At 52.8% G+C, this 24192-nt stretch overlaps 10 protein-coding genes across 10 annotated transcripts; 6 read left to right on the top strand and 4 right to left on the bottom strand.

The window, feature by feature from the left end:
- The first annotated feature begins 149 nt into the window (after window positions 1-149).
- Window positions 150-1728, top strand: BDW47DRAFT_100038 (uncharacterized protein). The gene is made up of 5 exons (XM_024811350.1): window positions 150-230; window positions 416-488; window positions 606-950; window positions 1045-1204; window positions 1281-1728. The coding sequence occupies exons 2-5, from the start codon at window positions 453-455 to the stop codon at window positions 1553-1555; spliced, it is 816 nt and encodes a 271-aa protein (XP_024675394.1). The 5' UTR covers window positions 150-230; window positions 416-452; the 3' UTR covers window positions 1556-1728.
- A 2567-nt stretch (window positions 1729-4295) lies between these two features.
- On the top strand, window positions 4296-5319 carry BDW47DRAFT_122932 (putative short chain dehydrogenase; the record flags this gene model as incomplete). The annotated part of the gene is made up of 4 exons (XM_024815947.1): window positions 4296-4337; window positions 4390-4658; window positions 4728-5044; window positions 5129-5319. The coding sequence occupies 4 exons, from the start codon at window positions 4296-4298 to the stop codon at window positions 5317-5319; spliced, it is 819 nt and encodes a 272-aa protein (XP_024675393.1).
- A 1566-nt stretch (window positions 5320-6885) lies between these two features.
- On the top strand, window positions 6886-8132 carry BDW47DRAFT_115523 (uncharacterized protein; the record flags this gene model as incomplete). Its single annotated transcript, XM_024814807.1, has 4 exons — window positions 6886-7077; window positions 7144-7519; window positions 7589-7706; window positions 7769-8132. 4 exons carry the CDS (start codon window positions 6886-6888, stop codon window positions 8130-8132), a joined length of 1050 nt encoding a protein of 349 aa, XP_024675392.1.
- Window positions 8133-8778: 646 nt separating this feature from the next.
- On the top strand, window positions 8779-10465 carry BDW47DRAFT_133741 (uncharacterized protein; the record flags this gene model as incomplete). The annotated part of the gene is made up of 2 exons (XM_024817915.1): window positions 8779-9048; window positions 9117-10465. Exons 1-2 carry the CDS (start codon window positions 9027-9029, stop codon window positions 10463-10465), a joined length of 1371 nt encoding a protein of 456 aa, XP_024675391.1. The 5' UTR covers window positions 8779-9026.
- Window positions 10466-10877: 412 nt separating this feature from the next.
- BDW47DRAFT_100029 (putative short chain dehydrogenase/ reductase) lies at window positions 10878-11954 on the bottom strand. The gene has a single exon (XM_024811349.1). It carries the CDS (start codon window positions 11816-11818, stop codon window positions 11039-11041), a length of 780 nt encoding a protein of 259 aa, XP_024675390.1. The 5' UTR covers window positions 11819-11954; the 3' UTR covers window positions 10878-11038.
- Window positions 11955-12725: 771 nt separating this feature from the next.
- BDW47DRAFT_115520 (phosphotransferase family protein) lies at window positions 12726-13991 on the bottom strand (the record flags this gene model as incomplete). The annotated part of the gene is made up of 4 exons (XM_024814806.1): window positions 12726-13265; window positions 13378-13390; window positions 13436-13822; window positions 13855-13991. The coding sequence occupies 4 exons, from the start codon at window positions 13989-13991 to the stop codon at window positions 12726-12728; spliced, it is 1077 nt and encodes a 358-aa protein (XP_024675389.1).
- Window positions 13992-14743: 752 nt separating this feature from the next.
- Window positions 14744-15879, bottom strand: BDW47DRAFT_100028 (glycoside hydrolase family 43 protein). The gene is made up of 2 exons (XM_024811348.1): window positions 15166-15879; window positions 14744-15099 (listed from the first exon to the last, which is right to left on the bottom strand). Exons 1-2 carry the CDS (start codon window positions 15777-15779, stop codon window positions 14799-14801), a joined length of 915 nt encoding a protein of 304 aa, XP_024675388.1. The 5' UTR covers window positions 15780-15879; the 3' UTR covers window positions 14744-14798.
- Window positions 15880-16986: 1107 nt separating this feature from the next.
- Window positions 16987-18501, top strand: BDW47DRAFT_133737 (Zn(II)2Cys6 transcription factor domain-containing protein; the record flags this gene model as incomplete). The annotated part of the gene is made up of 2 exons (XM_024817913.1): window positions 16987-17225; window positions 17287-18501. Exons 1-2 carry the CDS (start codon window positions 17169-17171, stop codon window positions 18499-18501), a joined length of 1272 nt encoding a protein of 423 aa, XP_024675387.1. The 5' UTR covers window positions 16987-17168.
- Window positions 18502-20966: 2465 nt separating this feature from the next.
- On the top strand, window positions 20967-21987 carry BDW47DRAFT_122926 (acetate uptake transporter family protein; the record flags this gene model as incomplete). Its single annotated transcript, XM_024815946.1, has 3 exons — window positions 20967-21334; window positions 21401-21575; window positions 21649-21987. 3 exons carry the CDS (start codon window positions 20967-20969, stop codon window positions 21985-21987), a joined length of 882 nt encoding a protein of 293 aa, XP_024675386.1.
- Window positions 21988-22269: 282 nt separating this feature from the next.
- Window positions 22270-23623, bottom strand: BDW47DRAFT_133734 (uncharacterized protein). The gene has a single exon (XM_024817912.1). It carries the CDS (start codon window positions 23551-23553, stop codon window positions 22303-22305), a length of 1251 nt encoding a protein of 416 aa, XP_024675385.1. The 5' UTR covers window positions 23554-23623; the 3' UTR covers window positions 22270-22302.
- Window positions 23624-24192: the final 569 nt, after the last annotated feature.

Here is a 24192-nt window from a genome sequence, read left to right as displayed (position 1 = left end):
TGCATCCCTCTAAATATATATAAATCGATACTGTATAGATGGTTCGCCACTGCCGGACGTTCCTCGGCGCCACCAAACATTTAAAGTTTGCACGTTTTCCTTTTTCCTTCCATTCGTTTTCTTTTCTCCTTCTTTTCTTCTTTTTCATACTTATCCATAAATATAACTCATAATCATATCAACAATACACCCCTTGCTCTCCTCAACCCTAAAGACTCAATAGAACCCAAGTAAGTCACCGGTGTCAACCCATTGGGTCCGGTGCAGCGCCCTAGGCGTTAGCCCGGCCGGACTGCATCGTCAATCCTTATTGGCTTCGTCCCCTGAATGTTTTTGCCCCGCGACCCCCACGTCTCTTTCTTCCTTCTTCTCATTGCGTTGCACTCCCTTCTCTCCAGATCTAACCTGTTCACAGAACATATTAGATACAGAAAGACAAAGAATAATATAAAATGGCTCCTATCGTTCACTGCGTCCGCCACGCCCAGGTTCGTCTCCCACCGCAATCCCCAAGCCAAAATCCGAAGCCACGGACCCAAATCCAAAGACACGAAACCAAAACCAATCACCAAAAGAAAGCGCGAAGAACCTAACAAATCAACCAGGGCGTCCACAACCTCTCCCCAGAAAACCACGTCATCCCGGACCCCCCCCTCACCGACCTCGGCGTCTCCCAATGCCGCACCCTCCGCGACTCCTTCCCCGCACACGACAAGGTCGACCTCGTCACAGCCTCGCCGCTCCGTCGCACGATATACACCGCGCTAGAGAGCTTCGAGCCCATATTCCACGCGCGACCCGACACGCGCCTGATCCTCATCCCCGACGCACAGGAGACGAGCGACGTCCCGTGCGACACCGGGAGCAGTCCGGCGGAATTGCAGCGCGAGGTGGAGGAGAAGGGGTTGCCTGTTGATGTGGGGTTGGTTGAGGAGGGGTGGAATGTTAAGGTATCTTTCTTTTCTCCCCCCCAAGTCTACGGAGGACTTCTGCTCCGATTGGTCGTGGTTTGTGTAAGTGTGTGGCTGGCTAATGTGGTAACAGGCTGGTCGGTATGCGCCCACCAGTGACGCGATCCAAGAGCGCGCTCGCGCCGCCCGCCGCTGGCTCAAAGCGCGCCCGGAGAAGGAGATCGTTATCGTGACGCACGGGACCTTCCTGCACTACTTCACTGAGGATTGGGAGGACTGTTCGAAGGGCTACGGTTCGTACATATCTTATTTGCTCGAGCGCGCATTATGCTCTTCGGTGAAAGACGAACCGAATACTAATAATCACAGGCACCGCATGGGTCAACACCGAATACCGCACCTACACCTTCAGCTCCAACGAAGACACCGAGGATCTGGAAGGCCGGGCAATCGACGGCGACAACGCGACGATGGTCGAGACGAGCGAGTCGCGCCAGCGCCGCGGAAAGGAGGACCCCATGCCGGGACGGGAGGAGCAGAAGAAGCTGTTCCTGCAGGGTAAGCAGCGGTGGGACGAGCAGGGACTGCAGCTTAGCACGGCGGAGCGGGAGGCGGCCAAGGCTAAGTCTGAGAAGGAGGTATAGACTAGACCTTGATTCGTTTTGGATAGACGGGTATAGATCTGGAAGGACAATAAACAAATAAAGGGTGGGTGGATGTTTTCTGTTTGCGCAGGGAATGACATTATGAGACAGTCAATGGATTGTTAGAATTGTATCTATTGTTGTATCGAAGAAAGAATTGAACAAGCATCTTTGCTTGGAGAGCAATGTACAAAGTAGTCTTTGAGTCCATCATTCTCATCTGATCCTCATCCCATGAAGTATGTATGTACTACGAGATAACCGATAATAGGCTGGGCATGGATAGGTACGTCTCGACTCTTACTGACACATCGCAGGGAGGATTCATTAGTATAGGATGATCCAGCCTAGTATGGCTATTATGAAATTTGAGTACGACATCAGGGTCTACTTTGCCGAGACTGCACTCGCCTTACTCTCGTCTTCTATATAGTCATAACCAGGCTGTCTGTTGTGTCTCCATTATCTGGGCAATGCCAGTATCATGTAGTGTAGATTATATGACTCTATTTGCCCTCATTAAGACGATGAATACTTCCATGTCACTGCCGGTGTTTTCAATAGACCATCTATACACTATCTCGCTATCTAACGGATATAGAGGTAGCAAACAAGTGAATTTACTATCCTAGTTAATCTCAGCCATGCAGCAGAAACCGAAGTGATTTTCGGTCAGACTTGATATGGCCGAGACCTAACACTATGCAACAGTACCGCGCTCGAGTAGCCCGTGCACCGCAGACTTCTATCACTCACTTGTAAATTACTGGAAGCTGAGTGACAATGTCGTTTTTTTAGCTTGCAACATATAAAATATTATGTCCAGGGGCAGTGGCAAAGTATAGTCAGTCTCGTATGCCTCTTCCAGACAGTCGAGCCAGGCTCAGCTGGTTAGGAGTGATGACGGCGACCTCCACAAGACAAGAAGTGCTTCACCTTGGGGATTAACTATTTGAAGCTCGAGGCTGATTTGCTCACGAATTACTACTCCACCGATAGTGTTGACAGGCTTTGCCAAAGTTGTCAAGATATGTCAATAGGTCATGGTGTAACTGCGCCAGATGGGTATGTCCCTGCTCTTTGTCTGTCGACCGTGCATTCTGCTAAACAGCCAAGATTAGAGCCTATACTGCTCGTGAATATTGGTGTTGATGTCAACAATGTTGGTCCCGTCATTCTGCGTTGCTTCTTCCCAGTCCACGACAGCTGCAGGCACTCTCGTAAATGGTCTGTATGTCGCTGCCGCCATTGACAGTACGCCCGGAGAGGAAGGTGTGGGATGTCTCCATAAGCAATACTGAATATTGTAAAAATCTACATCGCATCAGTAAAGGCAGTGTAGTGGAGACTGTTAAACATGTCCGTAACATACCTCATGCATGGACCTCCCAGCAATGCAACAAAAGTACCACTGTCATTGAGACGGTACATACTAAACGAAGGCCGTCTTTAGCAATGATACTATCCAGCTACTGCACCAAGGCACCGAATAAGTATTTTTGATAATCTTGATATGATCGATATTTCAACAAAACATATCACTATTTGGAAGTAGTTGCCTGGGATAACCCTGTTGCATCATCTGCATGCCAAGTCTCTGAAGGACAGGTAAGAGGTCGTCTTGAGCATAACGTATATTGAGAGATGGAGACCAACCTCGGCCCACACGACAGACTCCCTGGGAGGAAGATTCTCACTGCTCAGCTTCCCTTCCCAGATCTCCCCGTCGCAGATGTAGATCGTAGGACCGACTGCAAGGGTCCCGAGTTCCCTAGTCTCGTCCATTCGGATGAGTGCTAGAATATTGATTCTCTGGCACTCATATTTGGGGTCATCCGGGCATCCCTTCAGCTGTTCAATACGTTCATGAGGCTGATGACCAAGGGATCCGGACAGGCCGGGAGAAGCTCCTCCTGGTGGGCCATTATGAAGACTAGTGTAGCAGAGGAACTCAATAAATTAATATGACTCGGGGATCCCCCCAGATCAAGCAGCAAAGCCAATGACCCTCTCTATGAGGACGTAAAATCAAATGGAGGTTATCGAAGGTGTACTCCAAAACGCGACATGAGGCGTGGGGGAGATGGGAAGTGGGTCCAGAAAGGAGGAGATCAATAACGGGTGGTCAAGGCTGACGCTGGTCATTTAGCTGTGATAGCCTCAGGCAGTGAGTGATTCACGAGTGAATAGGGCTTGGGGGTCAGGTGACAGGACAGAGTGGCGGTTTGGACCTCTGCTGCTTCATTCTCATATTTTCTCACCCTATATCAATAATCGGCATGGTGTTGCGCCTTGAAAAGTCCATGTCTATTCCCCGCAGTTAGGCGGGCAGTTCGATACTTCCTGGGTTAGCAGCGCAGCGCATGGACCTACTACAGAAGACATGATGCCACCTTTGGGATTTATAATCCCCTCTATCATTATAACAGATCTTTTCTTTTGCTTACTCCCGTCACGAGTTGATCCTGGTCAATATTTGCTATGATGGGCTGGGGAGAATTGAACCTACCCTAGATTTATTAAGGCATCCAGTCTTGTGTCAAGTGAGGTGCAAATCCCGAGTTTGATGAAGAGAGAGTTCCATCAAGTTCTATAATCACGCGAGCAGCATTATTCAGCATCTGGAATATGGTATGATCATTATATAAATCGCTTTCTGTATGACAGTCATGGCTATCTACTTGTCGTACCCTACATACACTATTCAATTCGACCGAGGATCAGTACTCTTTGACTCACCATGTCTGTATACGTAATCACCGGAGTTTCCAGGGGAATAGGAGTGAGTCTGCCCCTTTCTAAAGTCCGCACCGTCTGTACCTAATCTAGCACAGTTCGAATTCCTCCGGCAGATCTCGGAAGACCCGAGTAGCCTGGTCATCGGTCTGGTGCGCGACAAGCCTGCGACTGAGAAGAAGATAGTAGCTGAACTGGGCGGCCGCCCCAACATCCATATTCTCTATGGAGACCTCAGCAATTACGCCAGCCTGAAGCAAGCCGCAGCCGACACGGCCGAGATTGTGGGCGAGCGTGGCGTTGACTACTTGGTCGCCAACGGAGCTCTGTTGCCCAGCCTAGACGCCTATAAACCCATTGGCGCACTGTAGGTCTTTTCTCTTCTCTTTGGCTCGTGTCTAGGGGATTCGGTGGTTAAAGACAAGGGTCAATATAGGAGCAACAAACCCGAAGAGATTGACTCGGTCTCAGCACAGCTCTCGCAGACCAACATTGCCGGGAACATCCACCTCTTCCACCTCTTCCTCCCTCTAGTCCTGAAAGGCACGGTCAAAAAAGTCATCACCATTTCGACTGGGCTAGCCGACCTTGACTTGACCAACGAATATGAGATGGACGTGGGTGCTCTGTATGCGGCCTTCAAAGCAGCCCTGAACATCATCGTGGCCAAGTTCAACGCGCAGTACAAGAAAGACGGGGTGCTCTTCTTGAGTATCAGCCCCGGGGTGGTGGATGTGGGCCACAGCGCAAACGGTTCGTCTCATTTCCTGCCTGAACTTTGCTCAAGATGGATGTTTACTCACGGTGGATATCCAACTGATGCTTACCAATGCACAGCTACTCCCGAAGAGATGAAGAGCATGATGGGACTCATGGGCAAGATTGTCGCCTACGCGCCTCACTTCAAAGGCCCAATCACGCCCGAAGAATCTGTCCGACATGTCCGCTCGACGTGGGAAAAGGCTAGCATCGAGGGTGGGTACGGCGGGGCGTTTGTCTCGCATTTTGGAGATAAGCAATGGGTATAATCTCGGGACTCGTTCTATCAGACAGTGTTGTACTCAGTGTAGGGTGTGTTTTGAATATTGAAAGTGTCATGATCAGTTGGGTGTATCAGTCAGAATAAACCCTATACCAGACGTTGGTCAACATTTGGGCGTTGTAAGATACACCTGAGATGATCCATGCCTGGTCCAAAAGCATACTTCATTCCTTGATTCTAAGGCAGACACGGGTTCTTTCTAGCATTCTTCCTGTAGATCGGGCCCTACTCCTTTTTAGAATAATTGAGCTGATTCTCTTCGGACCAGACGAGCTGATGATCGATCATCAGCCTCTTCGAAAGAAATTTCCCCGCAGCGGGCAAGTCGGGCAATGTACATAAACCGAGGAGAATCACTAGCAGAGCAGACCATCATCGACGAATGTTCCCAGCTGCGACTTATAATTTATATCAAGCAAGCACTTTCCATCCCATGACAGATCTTTCCTATATTCATTCATACACACAATCTCTTCCCAACGACTGAAACCTTAGTAGCCAGCCATTGAATATTGAATGTAAAATTTACTACTGTCGTCTTTCTTGCGCTGAGTACCCTCGCCGTAGCCACGCCTATTGATCAACTTCTTGAAAAGCGTCGCCTCTGTAAGGGCAACGTCGGTGACCCATGTGTTGGTAACTCCATCAGATTCAGTTACATGTGCTGTGATGACTTGATCTGCTTCCCTACTGGTGATGGCAAGGGCCAGGTGAGTAGTTTCGGTATTTGGACTCATGGGTTTACCTATCTGATATGCTGATGATTCCTAGTGTAAATACAAAAGCCAATGACTGGGAGTGGCGTGTTTTGTGATTTACCTGAGTGGGTAGATCTTGATCAAGGGCTGATTTGGGACAAGGGGATTGTTAACTTCCGTACGGGATGTCCAGTCACATATGGACAGGAATTGCTGAAAGAAGATCGCGATTAGGGTTGGGGTTGGATAATCCAATCATCTTGGCATATAATCACTCAAATTCAGTCGGGCGTTCAGCCCGCTGACATGCATCATCTCACCTCAGCGGCATCATTCCACAGAGACCATCATGAGATGGATGGGAACATGTAGGAGAGGGATTCAGCTGAGCGGGAGGCGGCGTTGCACCCATAGTACGCGCTATTCTTAGCAGGCGTGGAGTTCTTTTCCGAGTCGAAAAAAAGTGAAGGCGCGTCATATACCCTCGATAGATGAGATCGGAAACAAAATACCACCAAGATCGAGAGAAATACCGAGCATGGTCCAAGTCTACATCGGAGGTCAACAGACAACGAATCAAGCGGGTGAGCACCGCTGCGACAAGGATCGCACCAGCAAGATCTGCAGCAATCCTAGTTCCCAATTCAGCCGACAAACGACAGATGCAGCCGCTCCAGCCCTCTGTGATACCTTCAACCTCCCGAGACTTCTCAGCTTCCCCGCTCGACAGTTTTAAAACCCGTCGCTTTGGATAAGTCCAGATGGGAAGGTTTGTCTGAGGCCCACCGTCCCCATTTTGCTCCGACACTTCGTTCAGTCAAATAGAAAGTGCAGCCCCCGGGCCATGTAGCGGCATGGTGGAGCCGCCCAATACAGCGTATGGGAATAAAGGCTCAATGGTCCTTGGGATCAGCTGGGCGGAGACCGCCTTGGCTCTGGTACTGGTGGCGCTGCGGGCGAAGACCGCCGCGTTTTGTCTACCAGGGCATCCGCGGGCGGGGATCCTCGGTCTGCGCTGGGATTTCATCTGGGTGATCATTGCGCTGGTGGGTCTGACTCTACAGACTATGCAAGATATACGTATATACTGACGTCCATAATCACGCACCAAGGGGCTCGCCCTGTGCAGTCAGAGCCTGATGACTGCGAGCGTCCACTACGACCTTATCAACCACAGCGAGCCACCCGTGCATGGATACCTCGTGCAATCTAAGTTATGGTCGTGGATGGGTCAGATCACCTCTCTGCTGGCCATGGCAGTGGCGCGGATCGCGGTTGTCGCACTGCTGCTGACGCTGCAGTCCGGGACGGCATGTCGCGGCAGGACAGCCCTCTACCTCATGGCCGCATTCCAGTTGATCATCAGTTTGGTTTTGGTGGTCCTGATGTTGGCACAATGCCAGCCGATGGCGAAGCTCTGGGACAACGATCTCGACGGTGCCTGTCCTTTGATCGTCATGTGCTCGCGATTTGGCTATTTCCATGGCGGTATTCTCTCTTTCTCTTTCTCTCTCATCCGACACACTGCTAATTAAAACCGGGGTGGGTGTTCAGCAGTCACGGTGCTCCTGGATTTGATCCTCGCCTTTTACCCGCTGTACATCATCGGACGTCTGCAGCAGATGAAGCGGTCGACCAAAGTTAGCCTCTGTCTGATCATGTGCGGAGGACTGATGTACGTCGGCGACTCCTATTCTACCCCCGACATCATCAATCGATAACACCTAACGCCGACAGATCTGGGATCGCCGGACTCAACAAGACGGTTTCCATTACCCAAAACACCGAGCTGATCGGCACCGGTACCACCAGCAAGGTCAACGTCTGGGCCCTGACCGAGATGTGGTTCATCATCATCTTCGGGTCGATTCCCGTCCTTCGGGCGTGCTTCGTTCGTTTCACGCAGGATATCAAGAAGACAGCCGCACGGTCCAGCGGGGCGTCCTCCGACCCGTCCGACCCGGACGGCTCCTGGGTTGAACTCCACAATCGGTCACAGAGCGTCTGGGTCACGCGGGGACCTACTCACGCCACCGAGGGGTGTCCGGTGCGGCAGATCCTGGTAACGACCAACACGAGTGTGGTGCGAGAAGGGAAGTAGATGTCCTTCTGCTCTTCGTCCCCGTTTTACAGAGAGATTGATCATGGACGTGGTTGGTTACACGAGTGATGACGGTGTGATATATGTATATATATATGGATAGTCTGCTGTAAGACAGAACTCAATCTGACATGCGGTGAAAGGCAGAAGAGTTGTATATGCGTTAACCTAGTCCATGGTGCCCCTACATTGCCACAGGTTGGACGGCATTCACCATCCAGTCATTAGACTTAACATAGCCAAGCCCCATCCCCTGAAGATCTGGCCAACGGATGAACTGCCGTTGTGTGAGTCAATTGGTATCCATTCAGAGACCAATCAGGCAGACTCCAATCTAGCTCGATCCCACAGCGGCGGTGCAAAAGGCAGCCTGGCGATCGGCATCATGGCCCGTAGGCGGAAGCATTCTGCTCGCAGATCGCATCAATCAGGTCCGCTAGAATGGGGATGCCTATCGTGGAAGGTCAATGTTATGTGAGCCAGCGCAGGGAATCCCTTGAACGGAAATGTGTAACAAAACGAGGAGAAGAAAGCCCTCGTTGGTGACGAGAGATAAATAGGTATGATGGGAAGTTCTCATCAACAAATCCGACGAGTCGAATAAGCGTTCATTAGGTGGTTGTGCACTAGCTATGTTTGGCTGACTAAGTGGGTCTGGCACAACTATTTTTAGCCGTGGCGGAGTTCCAACCTGAGGCACCACCCACTCCGCTTCCCGGTTGCGTCTCGATTCAGCAACAACACTGGGGCTCATCGTTGGATTGCTGCCTCCACCTCATTGTCGTGCTTATAATAATTCAATGGCATCCTGCCAAGTCGAGTTCTTGGTTTTACAGTTGACTTTGGTGCTGCCCAGTGGTCTCCGTATTGCGTAAATCCCTGCAGGAACCCACCATGCTGGACGAAAACCTCCCTAGTCTGTTGTCCCCTCAATGACCTCATTTTACGTCCCAAACAGTCCAGGAACGCTAACAACTCATCTAGCCTTCTATGTCAAGCCTGGCAAGAAAGAATCCCATGCTTCGACGGTCTACTTCTGTCAACATGGCAACGAGCCGAACCCCGTCTACACCCTACGGTACCCCGACCCGGCCTCCCCCACCTCTTCCAACCGATACGCCATAGCCTTGGTCGACCCCTACGTTCCTGATGTCGTCTACGGCGAAGTTCTCCTCGCGCCTGAATTCACTCAACCCAGTCTGTCCGCCGATAGCATCCGACAGAATGGCGGAGTGGCCCCGCCCCCAGAACTCATCATCCCCACCAGCTTCACCGTCCGCCTCTACAACCCGGACCAGCAAATCACGGTGCAGTTCAAGCCGAAGTCGTGGAACAGCCCGGCGACTTGGACTTTCGAGATGCCACAGCAGACCTTCCGGCAGCCATCGAGCTCGACGCTCGATCAATCCCGCATCGACCCCGCCACGGCCGACACAACCCCAAAACTGCGGTTTAGCTGGCGCCGGGACAGCAAGCTGTCCAAGGACCTGACGTGTCTGCTATCGGGGAAGACGGCAACAATCCCGGAGACGAAGACAAAGAGCAAGGAGCCGGACATCACCGTGTCGATCTTCCGCAGCCTGCGCGAGCTGACCCTCTACGAGCCCAACCTGTACCGTGTCGAGATGGAGGACTTCAAGGGACTAGAGGTCGTACTCCTGTTGGGCGCCGTGACCATCCGGGACGTGTTCTTCGAAACTATGAAGGACGCCTTCCATTTGTCCAGCCCTAAGCCCACCAATGCCGCGTCCGCAAACAAACCGCTCCCCAACCCCAAGGGGAAACAACCGCAACAACAACCACAGCCTGTGCCCGCAGTATCCGGCGGACTCAACGGGAAAGCCCCAATGGGCACCACAACCTCCAACCAACCCCCACCACAAATGAGACAACCACAACCCAACCGCGAAGAAGAGAGACGGCGACGAAAGATGAAAGATGAGCAAGAGCAAGCACGTCGCCGGCGCCAAGAAGAGGTTGACAAGGAGACGCAGCGACTACAGCAGATATACGGACGGGAGGAACAGCAGGCACGGGCGCAGGTGCGCACACCAGGACTACCACCGCGGCCGGCCGCACCACCAGTTCAAGCCAGCGCCCGACCCCACCCGCAATCCGCCGTTCCACCCCGCGGGGCGCCCGCGCAGCGGTTCTACCACCACCATCACCACTCACCGTCGGTGCCGCATATCGTGCCGGTATCGGGCAGGCCACAGAACGCGGCAGCACAGCCACGGCCGACGGTGCAGCCGAAAAAAAGCAGTTTCTTTGGATTCCGCCGCCCGCCTTCCGACGAGGGGAAATTGTCAAAGAAGCGGAGCTCGATGTTTTGAACAATAGCAAACCAAAATTGTCAATAGATAGGATGATACCCAGTTGTATATAAATTTTATGAAAGGAAAATGATTGCACTTGCATTGTACTTGTGGGAAGGTCGTAGTTGGCCCAGGCCTGGTCGTGCCGTTCGTCGTGTCTTAGTGCTTATGGTGGTGTATACTAGTATGATCACGGCGTCAGCCAACCAGAGTACGGAGTATGTACTCCGGGCATTCTGTAGATCAAATTTCCACATATAGGGAGAATAGAGGGGCCAGGTCGCCAGGTCGACCTGGCGAGCCCTCTAATCGGGAGAGTAATCTACAATACATCACTGACTCAATGCCGCGACTACCGGTCTAGCCATTAACAGTGGCCAGGTCCTATAACATGGAGTGCTATCCAGCCATATACAGTATAAATACCAGACAAGATATGAAAAGTTTCAAGTGTGTAGTTCCTGGCAAATCGACCAGCCACTAGCAATGAAAACCCGAGCCCAGGTTTGAGAAAACCACGAGTCTAGTCTAGAATAATTCCCCATGAAACTCATGTACACGCTAAGTCCTACAGCCCCCCGGCACACCACCCTAAGCAGGCAGCGTAAGCCCAGTAACATCCTGACAAGCCTTAACGACAAGCTCCTGCAAATTTTCATCCGCCGTCACCGGAAGAGGCTCCCCGATCTTCCTCTTCGGGTCAAAATACACCCCGGTGAGACTCTGGTCGTAGTCCCCCTCCGCCAACATGACATAGGTCTCGACCCCATCCTCCAGCTTATCAGTAGCGCTCTGGCCCCCAAGCTTAGTAACCACCCAACCCGGATGCACAGCGGTGACAGAAGTGCCCTTGAACCGGCGCGCGACGGCATTCGCTAGCATCATAACATGAAGCTTCGAATCGCAATACGCCGGGAAATCACGGAACTGCTCCTCCCCGCGCTGGAACCAGAAAATATCCTTCACATCGGTATTAGCCTCGCGGTGAAGAGTCGACGCAATGAACACAAGCCGCTTCGGCCGCGTCAGCAGACAAGCAAGGATATAAGGCGCGATGACGTTCACGAAGACCATAGCCGGGACGCCGGTGTCGGGCGTCTTGCGGAAGGGCCCGTAGAGCATGCCTGCGTTGAGGATGACGGCGTCGAAGGCTCCTATCGCGTTGGCCTGCTCGGCGAGGTTGCGCGTTTCGGCCACGCTGGTCAAATCGGCGATCAGCACGCCGGCTGCGCCGGGGCATTTGGCTTGGGCGGCGGCTGCGCGTTCTTGGTTGCGTGCGTGGAGGTAGACGGTGTGGTTGCGTTGGACTAGTTGGCGGGCGGCTTCGAGGCCGAGGCCGTCTGTTGAGCCAGTTATTAGGATGCGGGCCATGTTGTTGAAGATAGTGGATGGGTTGTATTATCAACGAAGACGCAGGGCTAGCCGGGTTTGAACAATGACTTTGAGCGCTATAAGAAGGGAGCAAGCAAGCACGGTGTTAAGTCAGGAGAATATTGCACAGATAAAGCTATTTAAGTCTGACGTGATAGCTCGGCGGCAGACGTGTGTAGACTTCGGGGTTGCCGAATTTATAAGCTTATAGAACGTGGGGGAAGCCATCCGATGCAATTCCGTATACTGTCGGTCCGACGCGCCGAAATCCAATAGATCTTTCTCCACCATAGAAATCCATGGATAGCGTGATGGCGCACGGAGCACTCTGTGCCTGTTTCCGAGATACCCGGTCACAAGGTGCCAAGATTCCGAAGCCTTTCAATGTCCCAACAAAGACGGGACTAGGCCGTATAGATATCTCACACCGTGATCCCGGGAAATCATTACGGGGGATACAATTGAGAATCGGCAAGGGTTAGACAAAGATTCACCAAATTGGCTACATATGCTATCAACCACTATAAATGCTGCCCAGCTTTTTGGGGGGGCTTGACCTTGATATTCCCAACATAGCACATCCTGCCAAGATGTTAGCGTGTTGACGGACAATTGAAAGACGTTGGTCAACTGAGACACTTTCGGTCAACCCGTTGAGGGTTGGATGCCACACTTAAATACCTGCCCAGAATTGCTATCTCCGTGATCACCGCGCCTTACAACTGCAAATTAGTACCTTTAGATCAGCAACCCATTGATTCCTTTCCTCTAACTGTGCTTCAGTGTGTGGGATAGCATAGTCCACTGTTAATCACAATCCGAATAGTTTGTCAATTGGATAGTGATCTTCGAAGCTGTCTTCATCCTTGTTATACTGGCCAGTCTTGAGCTCCACTAGTTCGTCCATTTATTGCTTTTGCTCTGGGTTCAAAAGCTGTATATTGTCGTCAAGAGAGTTAAAGGGCCCATAATATCGCCTGTCAATGAAGGTCCAGTAGATCTCATCAAACATGGAGCTGTATCGTGCGGCCAAGCAAACCCAAAGTAGTCCAGATCCAATGGAGTCCTCCATAGGTGGAGACAGGCGCTGTGACTCAGAGAGGAGTTGTCGCTCTATCAGCTTGCTTTCATGGTCACTTAGAACTTCCAAGAAGAGACGGAGCCTGGGAACATAGCGACTCAGAAACAGATCCAGGTCGCCCTCCCAGTCCTTCGGACTCTGCAGTAAAAGCCACCAAGGAGCAACCCATGTAAACTCAGCAGGGGCAGCATATGTAAACTCCCAGTTAATAACGCCCGAGATGCGGAAAGGGTCGAGATTTAATAGGACATTCGAAGGTCGGAAGTCGTCACAATATAGCTGAAATGGCTCTTGAAGATGCTCCGCGCAGAGTATCCTTGTGATGTCTAAGAATAAACAACGAGCGGTGAATTTCTTTCGACAGTCCTCCTCGCTGCTAACAGCGTCTTGTTGCTGTAATCGAAGATGATAAGGCTGCTGCAAAGCAAGCGCTTCAAAGTAGCCCGTGTATAAACTTGAAGGTGTGCGAGGGGAAAACTTCTTCGGGTAAGCTTGCAGACGCCATGAACTCGTTCATGTTGAAGGTGAGAGGTCACCTGGTGATAAAGAAACCCTTCTCATTGCCCTCAAGCGCACCAATTGAATCAAATTCGTGTCCAGACAACTCGACAATAATCACGGCCATTTCGCGATACGCCCGCGTCAGGCTCCGATCGCCTGTCTGCGGATTTAGTACTGACCTTCCCTTTGAAGAAGGGTCTTTGAGAAGCATTGATAACGGCACTCCTCCAAGAAACGACATAACAATATAAGGACCAGCCCAGCAGATACCGTGGCCAAACACTTCAGGAACAGGTATTGACGTATTCTTGCGTAGGTATCTCATTGTCGCTACTTCAACTTTCTCCCTGCGGAGAATAGCCCTTCCAAGGGCAGCGAAACGAACAATGAAATCTGGCCCTTCATAATATCTCACCCGGTAGCTTATGCTAAAGGCACCACTCCCCCACGACACGCCGATACAGTTTTGCCAGGCTGGTGCTGTTTCGCAAGCTGCATGGACAGGATCTCTGGGTTCCGGCTTGACCATAGCTTTGACCAGGCAGTAGTCTTCTGTTCTTGTTTCTTGTCAGCGAGATGATAATAATTCATATTGAACTAATTGCTATAATGACAAGCTGAGGATGAGACCAGAGGGTGATAGTAAGAGGATGGGTTTAGCTGTTGTAAAGCAGAACAAAGGATAGACCCCTTTTGTGTTTCAGCCACAGATGACCTGTCGCTACCAGAACCAACTCTATTTGCTCTGTTTATATCAACCAGTTTAGGTTTAAAACAAAAACAAGTAAGACAGCAGACAGTCAAATCTCGAGAGCCCATTGCCTTGATCAGGAAAATTTAACCCTTCATGAAAAATTTGTGGCTCCGGGAGTGAATATATATGTGCGCAATCACTTCCCACTTACAAAATGGCAGCTGACCGATATTACACAACTTGCATGATAGAAAGAACCCAGATCTTTCTTTGAATGGACTTGTTAAAGGCTGAAGGAATTTTGTTTATCTTGTTCTCGACAATATTGACATGTAAAAGCTATCACTTGGTGTATCTCTCCACAGTCACTTTGACAAGCCCTAACATTTTAGTAAACTAACTCTAGAAGCTCTCCTTCCCCTCCCCTTTCTTTTTTAATTACATTACTGGGGTATAATGTCACAGCCTACAATTACTGCATGAAGAAAAGATTAATATTCATAAAGGGAAATATTGACCCAGTTCCCAGAAGGCTAGGGACATTGTACTACTTCCCAAGTTATGATTACCCTTTCATATATAGCTATCCACGCACGGTATCTGGAATGCAAAGGCCCACAATCATCGAAATAGATAGCGAGCATAACCCGGTCCCTTCCCTCACCCCCATGTCCCAGAAATCCCATCCAAAATGGGGTTGAAGATCACAACAGCCTCCCCTCCACCCCCTCAGCCGTGATCTTTACAGGGAGGATGTTCCCCTCCTCATCGAACTCCATCCGGTCTATGCAAGTCACGCGATGATCGCGCTCGGTGTCGCCCACCGGCCGGCGGTGATACACAATATAGTATGTTTCACCACCGTCGGGGGTGAAAACACTATTATGACCGGTGCTGTCGCCGACGACGCCGTCGCCTTGGAGTATCTTCCGCGGGGTAGTGCTGAAGGGGCCTGTGGGAGATGGTCCGGTGACGTAGCTGACGCCGTAGGAGGAGTCGCCCCATCTGGATTCTTTAGCGTAAGTGTGGATATGATCATAGAAGGGAGGTTACGAAGAAAGAGAGACCAACCCGCCTACAGAATACATAAAGTAGTATACCCCTTTCCGCTTCAACACCCACGGACCCTCGACGTAGTCCTTTGGTGTGATTTCCTTATAGTCACCAGCTAGGGCAACCATATCCGACGCGAGCGGCACAACCACAGCGTGACTCCAGCCGCCAAAATACAACCAGACGGAGGCATCATCGTCGATGAAAACCTGCGCGTCGATGGGCTGCGCACCGTGGATAGTCTCCGGGACGAGAGGTTTGCCGATGGCGTCTTCGAAAGGTCCGTCTGGGCGGCCGGAGACAGAGCGGGCAACGCCTATGCCTGCGCCGTCGCCAGCGGAGAAGTACATGTAGTAAGTGTTGTGGGCGGCGACCACGGAGGGGGCCCAGGCGGCGCGGTTAGTGGACCAAGGGATGCGGGTGATGTTGAGGACGTGAGGGTGACGGGTCCAGGTGAGGAGGTCGGGCGAGGAGAAGGCGTCCAGGGTGGTTTGGGCTTCGTAGACCGTGGATGTCGTGGGGTAGATCCAGTAGGTGGTGTCGAAGATGCGGGCTTCGGGGTCGGCGTACCAGCCTGGGAAGACAGGGTTACCGGATGTGGGGTTGACGTTGACGTTGGAAGTGGGATTCATGTTGTGGTAGTTGATGGTGCCGGGGTTAAAGTTGCGATAGGGTTGGGAGGCGAGGATGGGAGAGGAGTAGACGGGGGAGAGAACGGAGACTACGGTGATAAAGGCGCGAATGTACATATTTTCCGACTTCGTTCGACCTTGGTTCCTGACACAGTGAGAGAAGCGATGTCATGGTGGTTGAGACTATTGTCGCGGAGCAAAAGAGGGGAAGAGAGCAGGGATTACGGTCTGGACGGACAGGGATGTTAGGAATCTCGCATATCTTCAGACCTCGGATGGAATGCGAGATGGAATGCGATATAGGGCAAGACGTCTCAGCCCTAAACGACGACCGACATGGATGACCACATCGAGCCAAACAAACCCCATCATCAAGCAAATGGTATGACATAAAAAGAGCCAAACAAATCGCAGGATCAAACAGATATGATATAAAAAGAATCAAAGAGACCCCAAGCGACCCACTCACGGCTCGAACACGAGCCGATCGCCCTAATTCTCCCACTCCCCAAATATCATTCGTATTCCGCATTCCACTCCCGGCACGAATCCCAGGGGATCCCAGCCTTAACAGGGCCATTTACGACAACTTACATAATCGTCAACAGAGCATCTTGGCGATCGCCGGACCCTGCAGACTCGGAGATGAAAATAGAAGCAGCCGCACTAGCGCTGACTAGCCCTGTCGGACAATCGATCGTCTCTCCACCACCGCTACTCGACGCCGTGAGATTGGCGATACGAGTACCCCAGAGCTCTCGTATACGCTTCAGCTGGAGCAAATATTCGTCTGCGAGGGCTGGATCACGGCGACGAGCAGCCGTCGCGGTCTGCAGTCAGCGACCAGAACGCAGGGCATCGCATCCCAGATGACGTTCCGATTCGTGGGAGAGGAGGGTAGGACTATGTATAGCGACATCTTCCACTGGATGGAGAGGTCAATATGCCACTGGTAAAGATAGATACTATCTCGGATCCTGTCGTCTCCGGATAAGGTAGTCATAGCGAAGGGCCGGTAGTGGGGCGAGTAATAATAGCGAACACGATCAGTCCAGCGTGTAGAAGCTAGTCTCGGACGACGTATTGAGCAGCATCACGATGAACAGATCACCATCGTATTGCACGGGGCCTCTGGATTGAGAACTTCACGAGTGTATAGAGCAGTGGGTAGATAAAGGCCGCTTGTCTTGGGCTTTTCGAGCCTCATCAGTCTATCCATCATTCTCTTCACCACCATCATCATTGCCAGTTGTTGCCAGTGCTGGACACACTCCTTTGTCAAAAACACACTTCCGTTCTCCTTCTCCTTAACTTATTGCTTCTTCTCTCTCTCTACTCTATCTTATCCACTACGACCACTCTACTAGCCCTACAATCAAGCAACTCACCATGGTCGGCGTCCCCCACAGCACAGGCTGCGCCTTATGCCGAGAACGCCGCATCAAGGTACCATTCTCCCTTCAAACCGATTCTACATCTTCATGAAAGAAATATACTCACCAAACAGTGTGACCAAGCAATCCCAGACTGCACCCAATGCCGACGCTACGGCCGGCCCTGCCCAGGGTACCGCAAAACCTACCGATTCCAAGACGAGCGCCCCGGCCTCGAACGCAAGCACCGGTCATCATCGACGACGACCTCCTCCCCACGCGACCTTAGCACCGCGTCTCCCCCAACCATCAACACAACGCCTCCAATGCAGCGGAACCCCGCCGAGTTCGGCGACGACACCGACGACGACAGCACCAACCAGCGACGACTCTTCGTGGAGTTCCTAGCGAATGCATTCCCCACAGGATGGGCGCACGTCGGAACCCGGTTAATGGCCAACGAAGGCGAAGACGCGTCCCGACTGCAAGCGCAGACGGCGCGACTGTGCGGGGGCCGCGGGTTCCAAGCTACAGCGACGGCGTGCGTGACGGGGATATACGTGGCGCACGCGCGGGGCAGCGCGGGGATGGAGGGGACGAGTCGGCGACTTTATGCGCGGGCGTTGCGCGAGGTCGAGCGCGGGCTGGACTGCGCGGAGACGGCCATCTCCGGGGTGATGGTCGGGGCGGTGATGATGTTGGCTGTTTATGAGATGTATGCGCGGACGAGCGCGGATGCGTTTGTCGTGCATGTTGAGGGGGTGGAGAGGGTTATGAGTGAGCGAGGCGCGCGGGCGCATGAAAGGGGCCTGGCGCGGAGCTGTTACCTTGCTTTTCGGGGGTTGCTGGTTGCGACGGCTGCTTTTGAGGGGAGAGGGTGTTTTCTTGAGGGGGAGGAGTGGGTGCGGTTGGCGAGGAGGGTGGGTGAGGAGGATAGTCGGCGGTGCGGGGGTGGTTGGGGGAGGTTTGTAATGATGTATGAGGAGGTTTTTGCGCAGGTCGTGCGCGTGCCGGGGTACTTGGAGGAGGCGAGACGGGTGAGGTCGGAGAGTGCGGAGAGGGAGCTGGTGCGGCGGATGCGCGAGACGAGGGCCCAGTTGAGGGAGTTGGTGGCGGCCATGGATGGGTGGGCGGGGTCCCCGGGGAGGGACTCGGCGCCGTCGCTGCTGGTGCGGGGTGCGGGGAGTGCGGTGGCCCTGCTGGAGACCCTGCTGGGTCGGCTGCGGGTGCAGGCTGGTCCCTTGCGATTTCGGGTGGTGACGGAGTTGGGCAGGGGAGGGGAGTCGCTGACCTGGCTGGACCGGGTTGCTTCGTCTATGGGGATGCTGGGCACGGAGATTGTCTTTTGATCATCTGGTATGATTGCATATAGATGGTGGTTTGGATGGAGTTGTTGGTTTGATCAATGCATTATGTTCATCCAGTAATACTAGGGAGAGTATATTTCTACTGTAAGAAAGAGTATTGCTCAGCCATGTCCAACAGCATCACCGTGACTACTATATAAATATTAGTGATCAGCAAAAGTACGTGTTCGAGAGTGATTATGATTTGTCTGACCTCGGCTCAAACCACGCGAGTGAGGGTTCCAGTGCCAACCGCATCCATCAAGCACAAGCTGAGTCCAGAGAACAGTCTCTCATCAGTCAGTTCACATCAATGGCACTGTCGGCCGACAGTGCAGGCCATCCCTACCACACCCGAGTCTCCTGGGAAACTGATCGACCGTGCATAACTTGGTGACCAACAGATCGTCATGGAAGGAAGAATCCCTAATTATCTATGGAGCGCAGGGACAGATCAGCAGGAGCTACTGCGAGACGGGATCCTAGTGTGCACATCATTGTCCTTTCCAACGAGGATAGGATTGGTTGGAGGAATAAGTTGGACGCTATAGATAAACCTGCATGAAGCTAGAATAGTGCGATGAACTGGCGCTGGATCGGTTAGATCACAGGAGCAGTACTTGTGTCAGCTGAGTCGTGTCTCCTTTTCAACTCCTGCCCTAGTTCTTTTACTATAATAAGCTGACAATGAGGGGAATATAGGGGGCTTATTGGTTGAGTACGTGGTAGGATTCTATGAAACGAGTTCTAACGGATATCCAAAATTACGTCGGTGATATGACCCATGCAAAACTCCCTCCACATCTTGTTTCCCCGAACAATAACACCCCGAAGTGCATGGAAATAAAGTAGAATAAAATTGGGCGGGACGTGCTGTCTTTGGTGGGGTGGCTCGACATACGCAATTGTGGGTCCGGTCGCCACGGTTCTCCAGGAGACAAACCAGCACCGACACGGATAGGCAACAAGGATCTGTCGGGTCATGACTCGGGTGGGCAGGGGTTTCAAGCCAGCTGGCATTGAGCTGATGGAGGGTTGAAAATTGGAATATTTTAGAATATGGATGGTACAGCTAGTGGTGGTTGTGACGTTGGTAGCTCCAGATAGTGCATCCTATACTGTGCCAGGATGACCGGCGTCCGAAACAGGGTTCGCTAAATGGCGAAGACGGGCAGGATAGACTGGTGATCACTCACAGCTAGGAGATGGCGATGTAGACAGGGTGGAAGTTAGTGCTGCTGATCGTTTGGAGACCCAGGAGGTCGGGGACCCTGAGCATGTGAATTACCAACAACTCGACCAGGGCGCGACTGTATGTATCCCCGACGTCATCTCATGCTCAGTTCTACTACGGCCCAGCCAGACCACCCCGTCAGAAGTACAGACCCTATCCCCTCACCAGTTAGTCACCCCTATTCCTTGCTGTCTCGTGTGCCGCAGGATCCTGACTAGCCCCAAAAATAAAATAAACTTAATTTAGCAGCCAACCTAGCCCGACACCATTATTGCCGGGCGACTCCTGTAGCACCCTCCCTATTTCTCCGACCTAGCAGCAAATATACGGTCGCAATACATAACAACGCAAATACTATGCTCCATCCATATAATGCATCGGCAGAGGAGAACAACCAATTTACCGAGAGAAGTGGGGGTGGACCCCATTGGGGGGATTAACCAGCGGAGCTGTGAGACTGGGTCTACGTTCTCCCCCGGAGTGGGGCGGGGAAGTGGAGACCGGAAGTGGAGTCCGGGGGAGCGGAGTGTTTTAGTTGTTTTGGCGCGGAGATGGAGGGGTGGGATTCCGCTGTGCTGTACTGCTAACCACTAAGTATCTCGTCTCGTATTTCGTATGTAGTCTAGAATTAGTTTGTTGTATGGTGTCAGGATTTACTATCTAATATTTACGGAGTATGAAGCTACTTCCTTCCGGAGATTCGTTTCGTACTATGGCTGCTGATCTCCCCGTATTTATTTTTTATACCCAAGGTAGGAGTGGTATTATAACATGCGCTTATCTCAACCTAATCATAGACAGTCACTACATCTCCACCTCGCCTCCTCTAATGTACTCCCAGAAGGGTCCACCTGAGGCAATAGCTCTGAGTCTATGATGCACCGCAGCTGGGTACTCCACTTGGACACACCCTTGGCAGTTGGCAGGTTGGGTACTGAGTGCTACTGAGTACTGACACTGCTCGTTCTGGGGAACGTTGGGATCCCGACAGTAATAATGATAGTCTAGGGAGATTTCCCTTCTGGGTGAATGCAAGAAGATCAATATGGACGACAGGAGATGCATGCTGTATATAAAGCTGAATTTCGTCCAGCCATGCAAGACGCCCCCTCTGGTTTCAATCTCCGGTTCTTCCTTCTTCTTCTTCCATACTATATTGTTTAAGATACCCTTTCCTAGCCATTATACCCCCCATACCTACCTACCCACTTACACACCAGGTCCAACCCCCAAAATGGCCGACACAACAGAAAAATACGACCTCGCCAACACAACCACAAACGGCTCCTCCCCACTCCAACAAACACAAACCAAACCTGCCTCCGCGCCCTACGAAAACGGCCACTACGGACCTCTCGCGCACGTCAACACAGCCGAGTACCGTCTCCCAGCCTTCGGAGGCGAGTTCCAGCCGGGTCTGTACCGGTCGCCGAAGAACCGCAAGATCGGCAACCCCGCGCCGCTGGGTCTCTGCGCTTTCGCCCTGACGACTTTCATCCTGGGTTGTATACAGATGCAAGTGCGCGGCATTACCCAGCCGAATATTATTGTTGGGTCGGCGTTTGGGTATGGTGGGTTGGTGCAGTTGTTGGCTGGGATGTGGTATGTTTGATCTTACCCTGCTCATATAGAGAGAGGGAGTTTGGAAGGTGTGCTAATATGAAACAGGGAAATGGCCGTGGGAAACACCTTCGGCGCAACGGTTCTGTCCTCCTACGGTGGATTCTGGATCTCCGTCGGCATCACCTTCACACCGGGTGGCTTTGAGGTCATGTCATCGTTAGAGAAAGTCGACGGCGGCCAGACAAACATGTTCTACGACAGTTTCGGCCTGACCATTATGGTACCTCCCTCCCCTTTCCACCTCCCCCAATGTCCCCCACATCTAACATCAATGCTAACAATGATGTCTGCAGGGCTGGTTCATCTTCACAACGATCATGCTCTTCTGCACCTTCAAATCAACCGTCGCCTTCTTCACCCTCTTCCTCGTCGTCGACATCGCCCTCCTGCTGCTGGGTCTGGCCTACCTGCTGCGCACGCCGACGGGCATGCCGAACCCGAACCTGTCCCAAGCGGGCGGCTTCTTCGCGATCCTGGGCGCTTTCCTCGCGTGGTACAACGCCTTTGCGGGTATCGCAGACGACAGCAACAGCTTCATCCTGCCGCCTGTGGTGCACTTCCCGTGGTCGGAGAAGGGCCGCGAGGCGCGCTTGGAGAAGCAGAAGAGTGCTGTCAGTACGGGGGCTGTATGATCAATACATAACATAACTATAACATAGTAGACTGCTGGGGGAGGGGTACCTTTATTTAGGTAGTGATGCGATCCCCTACTTAATGACTGGGTTATAGAGGTGGTGGAGTGGGTGTTTGTTGGTATTTTACTGCGTTTCCTTTGTATATTTGTTTGGTTCCGTAATAGAATTACATGGTCCCGGCGGGGAGATAGGCCCCGGGAGGACCGTTGGATTTGAACGAGAATATACATCTAACTTCGATATATATGTTCATCTTCATCGACGTCGTAAACAGTGACACGGGCGAGCAAGTCACCCCCTGGAATAAATCCCCTAGTGCTTGCTATCCAGCAGCTCCATGATCCGATCCAGCTTGTCCAGCTGGTCCAACCGGCGACTGATGTTCCCCAGCTGTCGCTCGATGTTGTCCACCCGCGTTCGGAGATCTCCCTCCTGCTGACACTGGTCCGCCACCGTCCGCAGGAAGCCATCGATGTTCTCGCTGAGCAGGTACGGCCGGCGCGAGTCGCTGGACATCCGGCGTCGCGTCGCCTGCGGGGACCGCCCCGCTCGCTGCTCGTCCATGCCCACCCCGGCCGTCTTGGGCCCGGCTTTCGGGCCCGCTGTGTCCCCGCCCATCCCCGACGTCGAGTATGACCGTTTCGTCCCCTGGCTAGTCGGGGTGGCACTGGGCCCGACGGCGGACTGGTCCGCCCCGGGCTGGGCGACGTTCTGCAGGGCGCGCTCGTGCGCCTGCAGGTCGTCGAGAAACGCCGTCCACTCGTCCAGGGCGTCGCGCATGCCAGGGAGACCCGGGTATTGTGCGGGGGGGAGACGTTCGCGCAGCCAGGCGCGATGTTCCTCCGTGGAAGTAAGGACCTTCTTCTGGCCCGTTTGCCAGTTGAATTCGTCGCGCCCGGTCGCGGCGCGAAAGTCCTGTGCCACGGTGATCCAGAAACTCTTGTTGCCGCGCGAGCTGGTGCAGAAGCCTTTGTTTTGCAGGCAGATCTCGATCAACTGCGTGTATTCGTCCGGGTTCATGCGTTTGGCGCGCTTGCGTTTCGGCGTGGCTTCTGACTCCGCTCCGGCGGCGGCGGCGGCGGCCGTGATCGGCTCGGTGGGAGCCGTGGAGGATGGAGGAGCGGCGGCGTGGGAGAGCTGGCTGTGGGGCGTGTGGTTCGCGGCGGCGGCGGCATTGCTGTTGTTATTGGTAGTGGTCGAGGTGGTGGTCGCGGTGGGCGTGGCGGTGTTGGGGACAGGACTGGGTGTCGGTAAGCCCTGCTGGGGTTGGGAGTAGGGCGAGGATTTGGTGCGGGGCGTGGCGGTGGCCTCGTGCAGGGACCAGGTAAATTGGCGATAGGGCGAGGAGGTGTTGGCATTGGGATTATGATGGTGATGGTGGTGGTGGTGGTGGGCGTGGTTCGGATTGGGATTCGTGGGCAGCGACGCGGTAGGTGCCCGCCGCGTCGCTGACGGCGCGTGCATGATCGGAGAAGCCTGGTTGAGAGACAGCGGGGTGGGCTGCTGGGAGGGTGGTACCGGCAAGTCCGGTGTGGCCTGAGGAAGGGCATAATAGTCATCCATGATGAATAGCACAGCGGGATGAGAGAAGGGAGTAACCCGAATGGAGACGGCGAAGGGAAAGGAGAATGACAGAGAAGAGATGGATTGATCGAGATGATTGTTATTCCCAATCTGATCGGGCGATTTCTTGGGGCGTCTAGCGGTCCTAACCGGATGGGGCTAGCGGGCCCGCTGTCGATTGGTCGATCGGACGCGGAGATGGGACCCGCTAGCCTGATCAGGCTAGTCAGTGCTGACTAACAGTCAGATTTATGTCCACTATGTCCACTTATGATCTCCATGCTCATCTCTCCAGTATCACGTATGCTATTGCTTGTCTGAACCCGTGGAATATATGAATTTCGATACCCATATGTATACATTCATTTGTATATACATGTAGTGGGGCATCGCATGCTGCCTCGACAGCTCCGTCCCCCTTGCGGCGACGGCATGTATCACTATCAGGCTCTCAGGCATGGACCGACAATCGATGCCAATCCTCCCACGACTGACCAAATGGCCCGGTTGATTCTGTCTTGGGGATCAGTATCGGTCTAGCTTACATCCCTGCTCATGTCCCCAAAACAACTTAGGTCTACCAATCACCATATGGCCGTGTTTCACGCTCATCGCACAAATTACCGGAATCACCCGGCT

This window comes from Aspergillus candidus, assembly GCF_002847045.1.
Source record: "Aspergillus candidus strain CBS 102.13 unplaced genomic scaffold BDW47scaffold_5, whole genome shotgun sequence".
Classification (NCBI taxonomy): Eukaryota; Fungi; Ascomycota; class Eurotiomycetes; order Eurotiales; family Aspergillaceae; genus Aspergillus; species Aspergillus candidus.
The sequence above is the reverse complement of the archived record's forward strand: the minus strand, read 5'-3'. Positions and strand labels throughout refer to the sequence as shown.

What these genes read in the sequence shown, in the direction of transcription:
- BDW47DRAFT_100029 (XM_024811349.1), bottom strand. Translation starts at nt 11,818, where the DNA reads ATGGCCCGCATCCTAATAACTGGCTCAACAGACGGCCTCGGCCTCGAA.
- BDW47DRAFT_100028 (XM_024811348.1), bottom strand. Translation starts at nt 15,779, where the DNA reads ATGAATCCCACTTCCAACGTCAACGTCAACCCCACATCCGGTAACCCT. An exon ending in TTTATGTATTCTGTAGGCGG is followed by an intron (nt 15,100 to 15,165) that starts GTTGGTCTCTCT and finishes TAAAGAATCCAG; the next exon opens with ATGGGGCGACTCCTCCTACG.
- BDW47DRAFT_133734 (XM_024817912.1), bottom strand. Translation starts at nt 23,553, where the DNA reads ATGGATGACTATTATGCCCTTCCTCAGGCCACACCGGACTTGCCGGTA.
- BDW47DRAFT_100038 (XM_024811350.1), top strand. Translation starts at nt 453, where the DNA reads ATGGCTCCTATCGTTCACTGCGTCCGCCACGCCCAG. An exon ending in ACTGCGTCCGCCACGCCCAG is followed by an intron (nt 489 to 605) that starts GTTCGTCTCCCA and finishes CAAATCAACCAG; the next exon opens with GGCGTCCACAACCTCTCCCC. An exon ending in AGGAGGGGTGGAATGTTAAG is followed by an intron (nt 951 to 1,044) that starts GTATCTTTCTTT and finishes ATGTGGTAACAG; the next exon opens with GCTGGTCGGTATGCGCCCAC.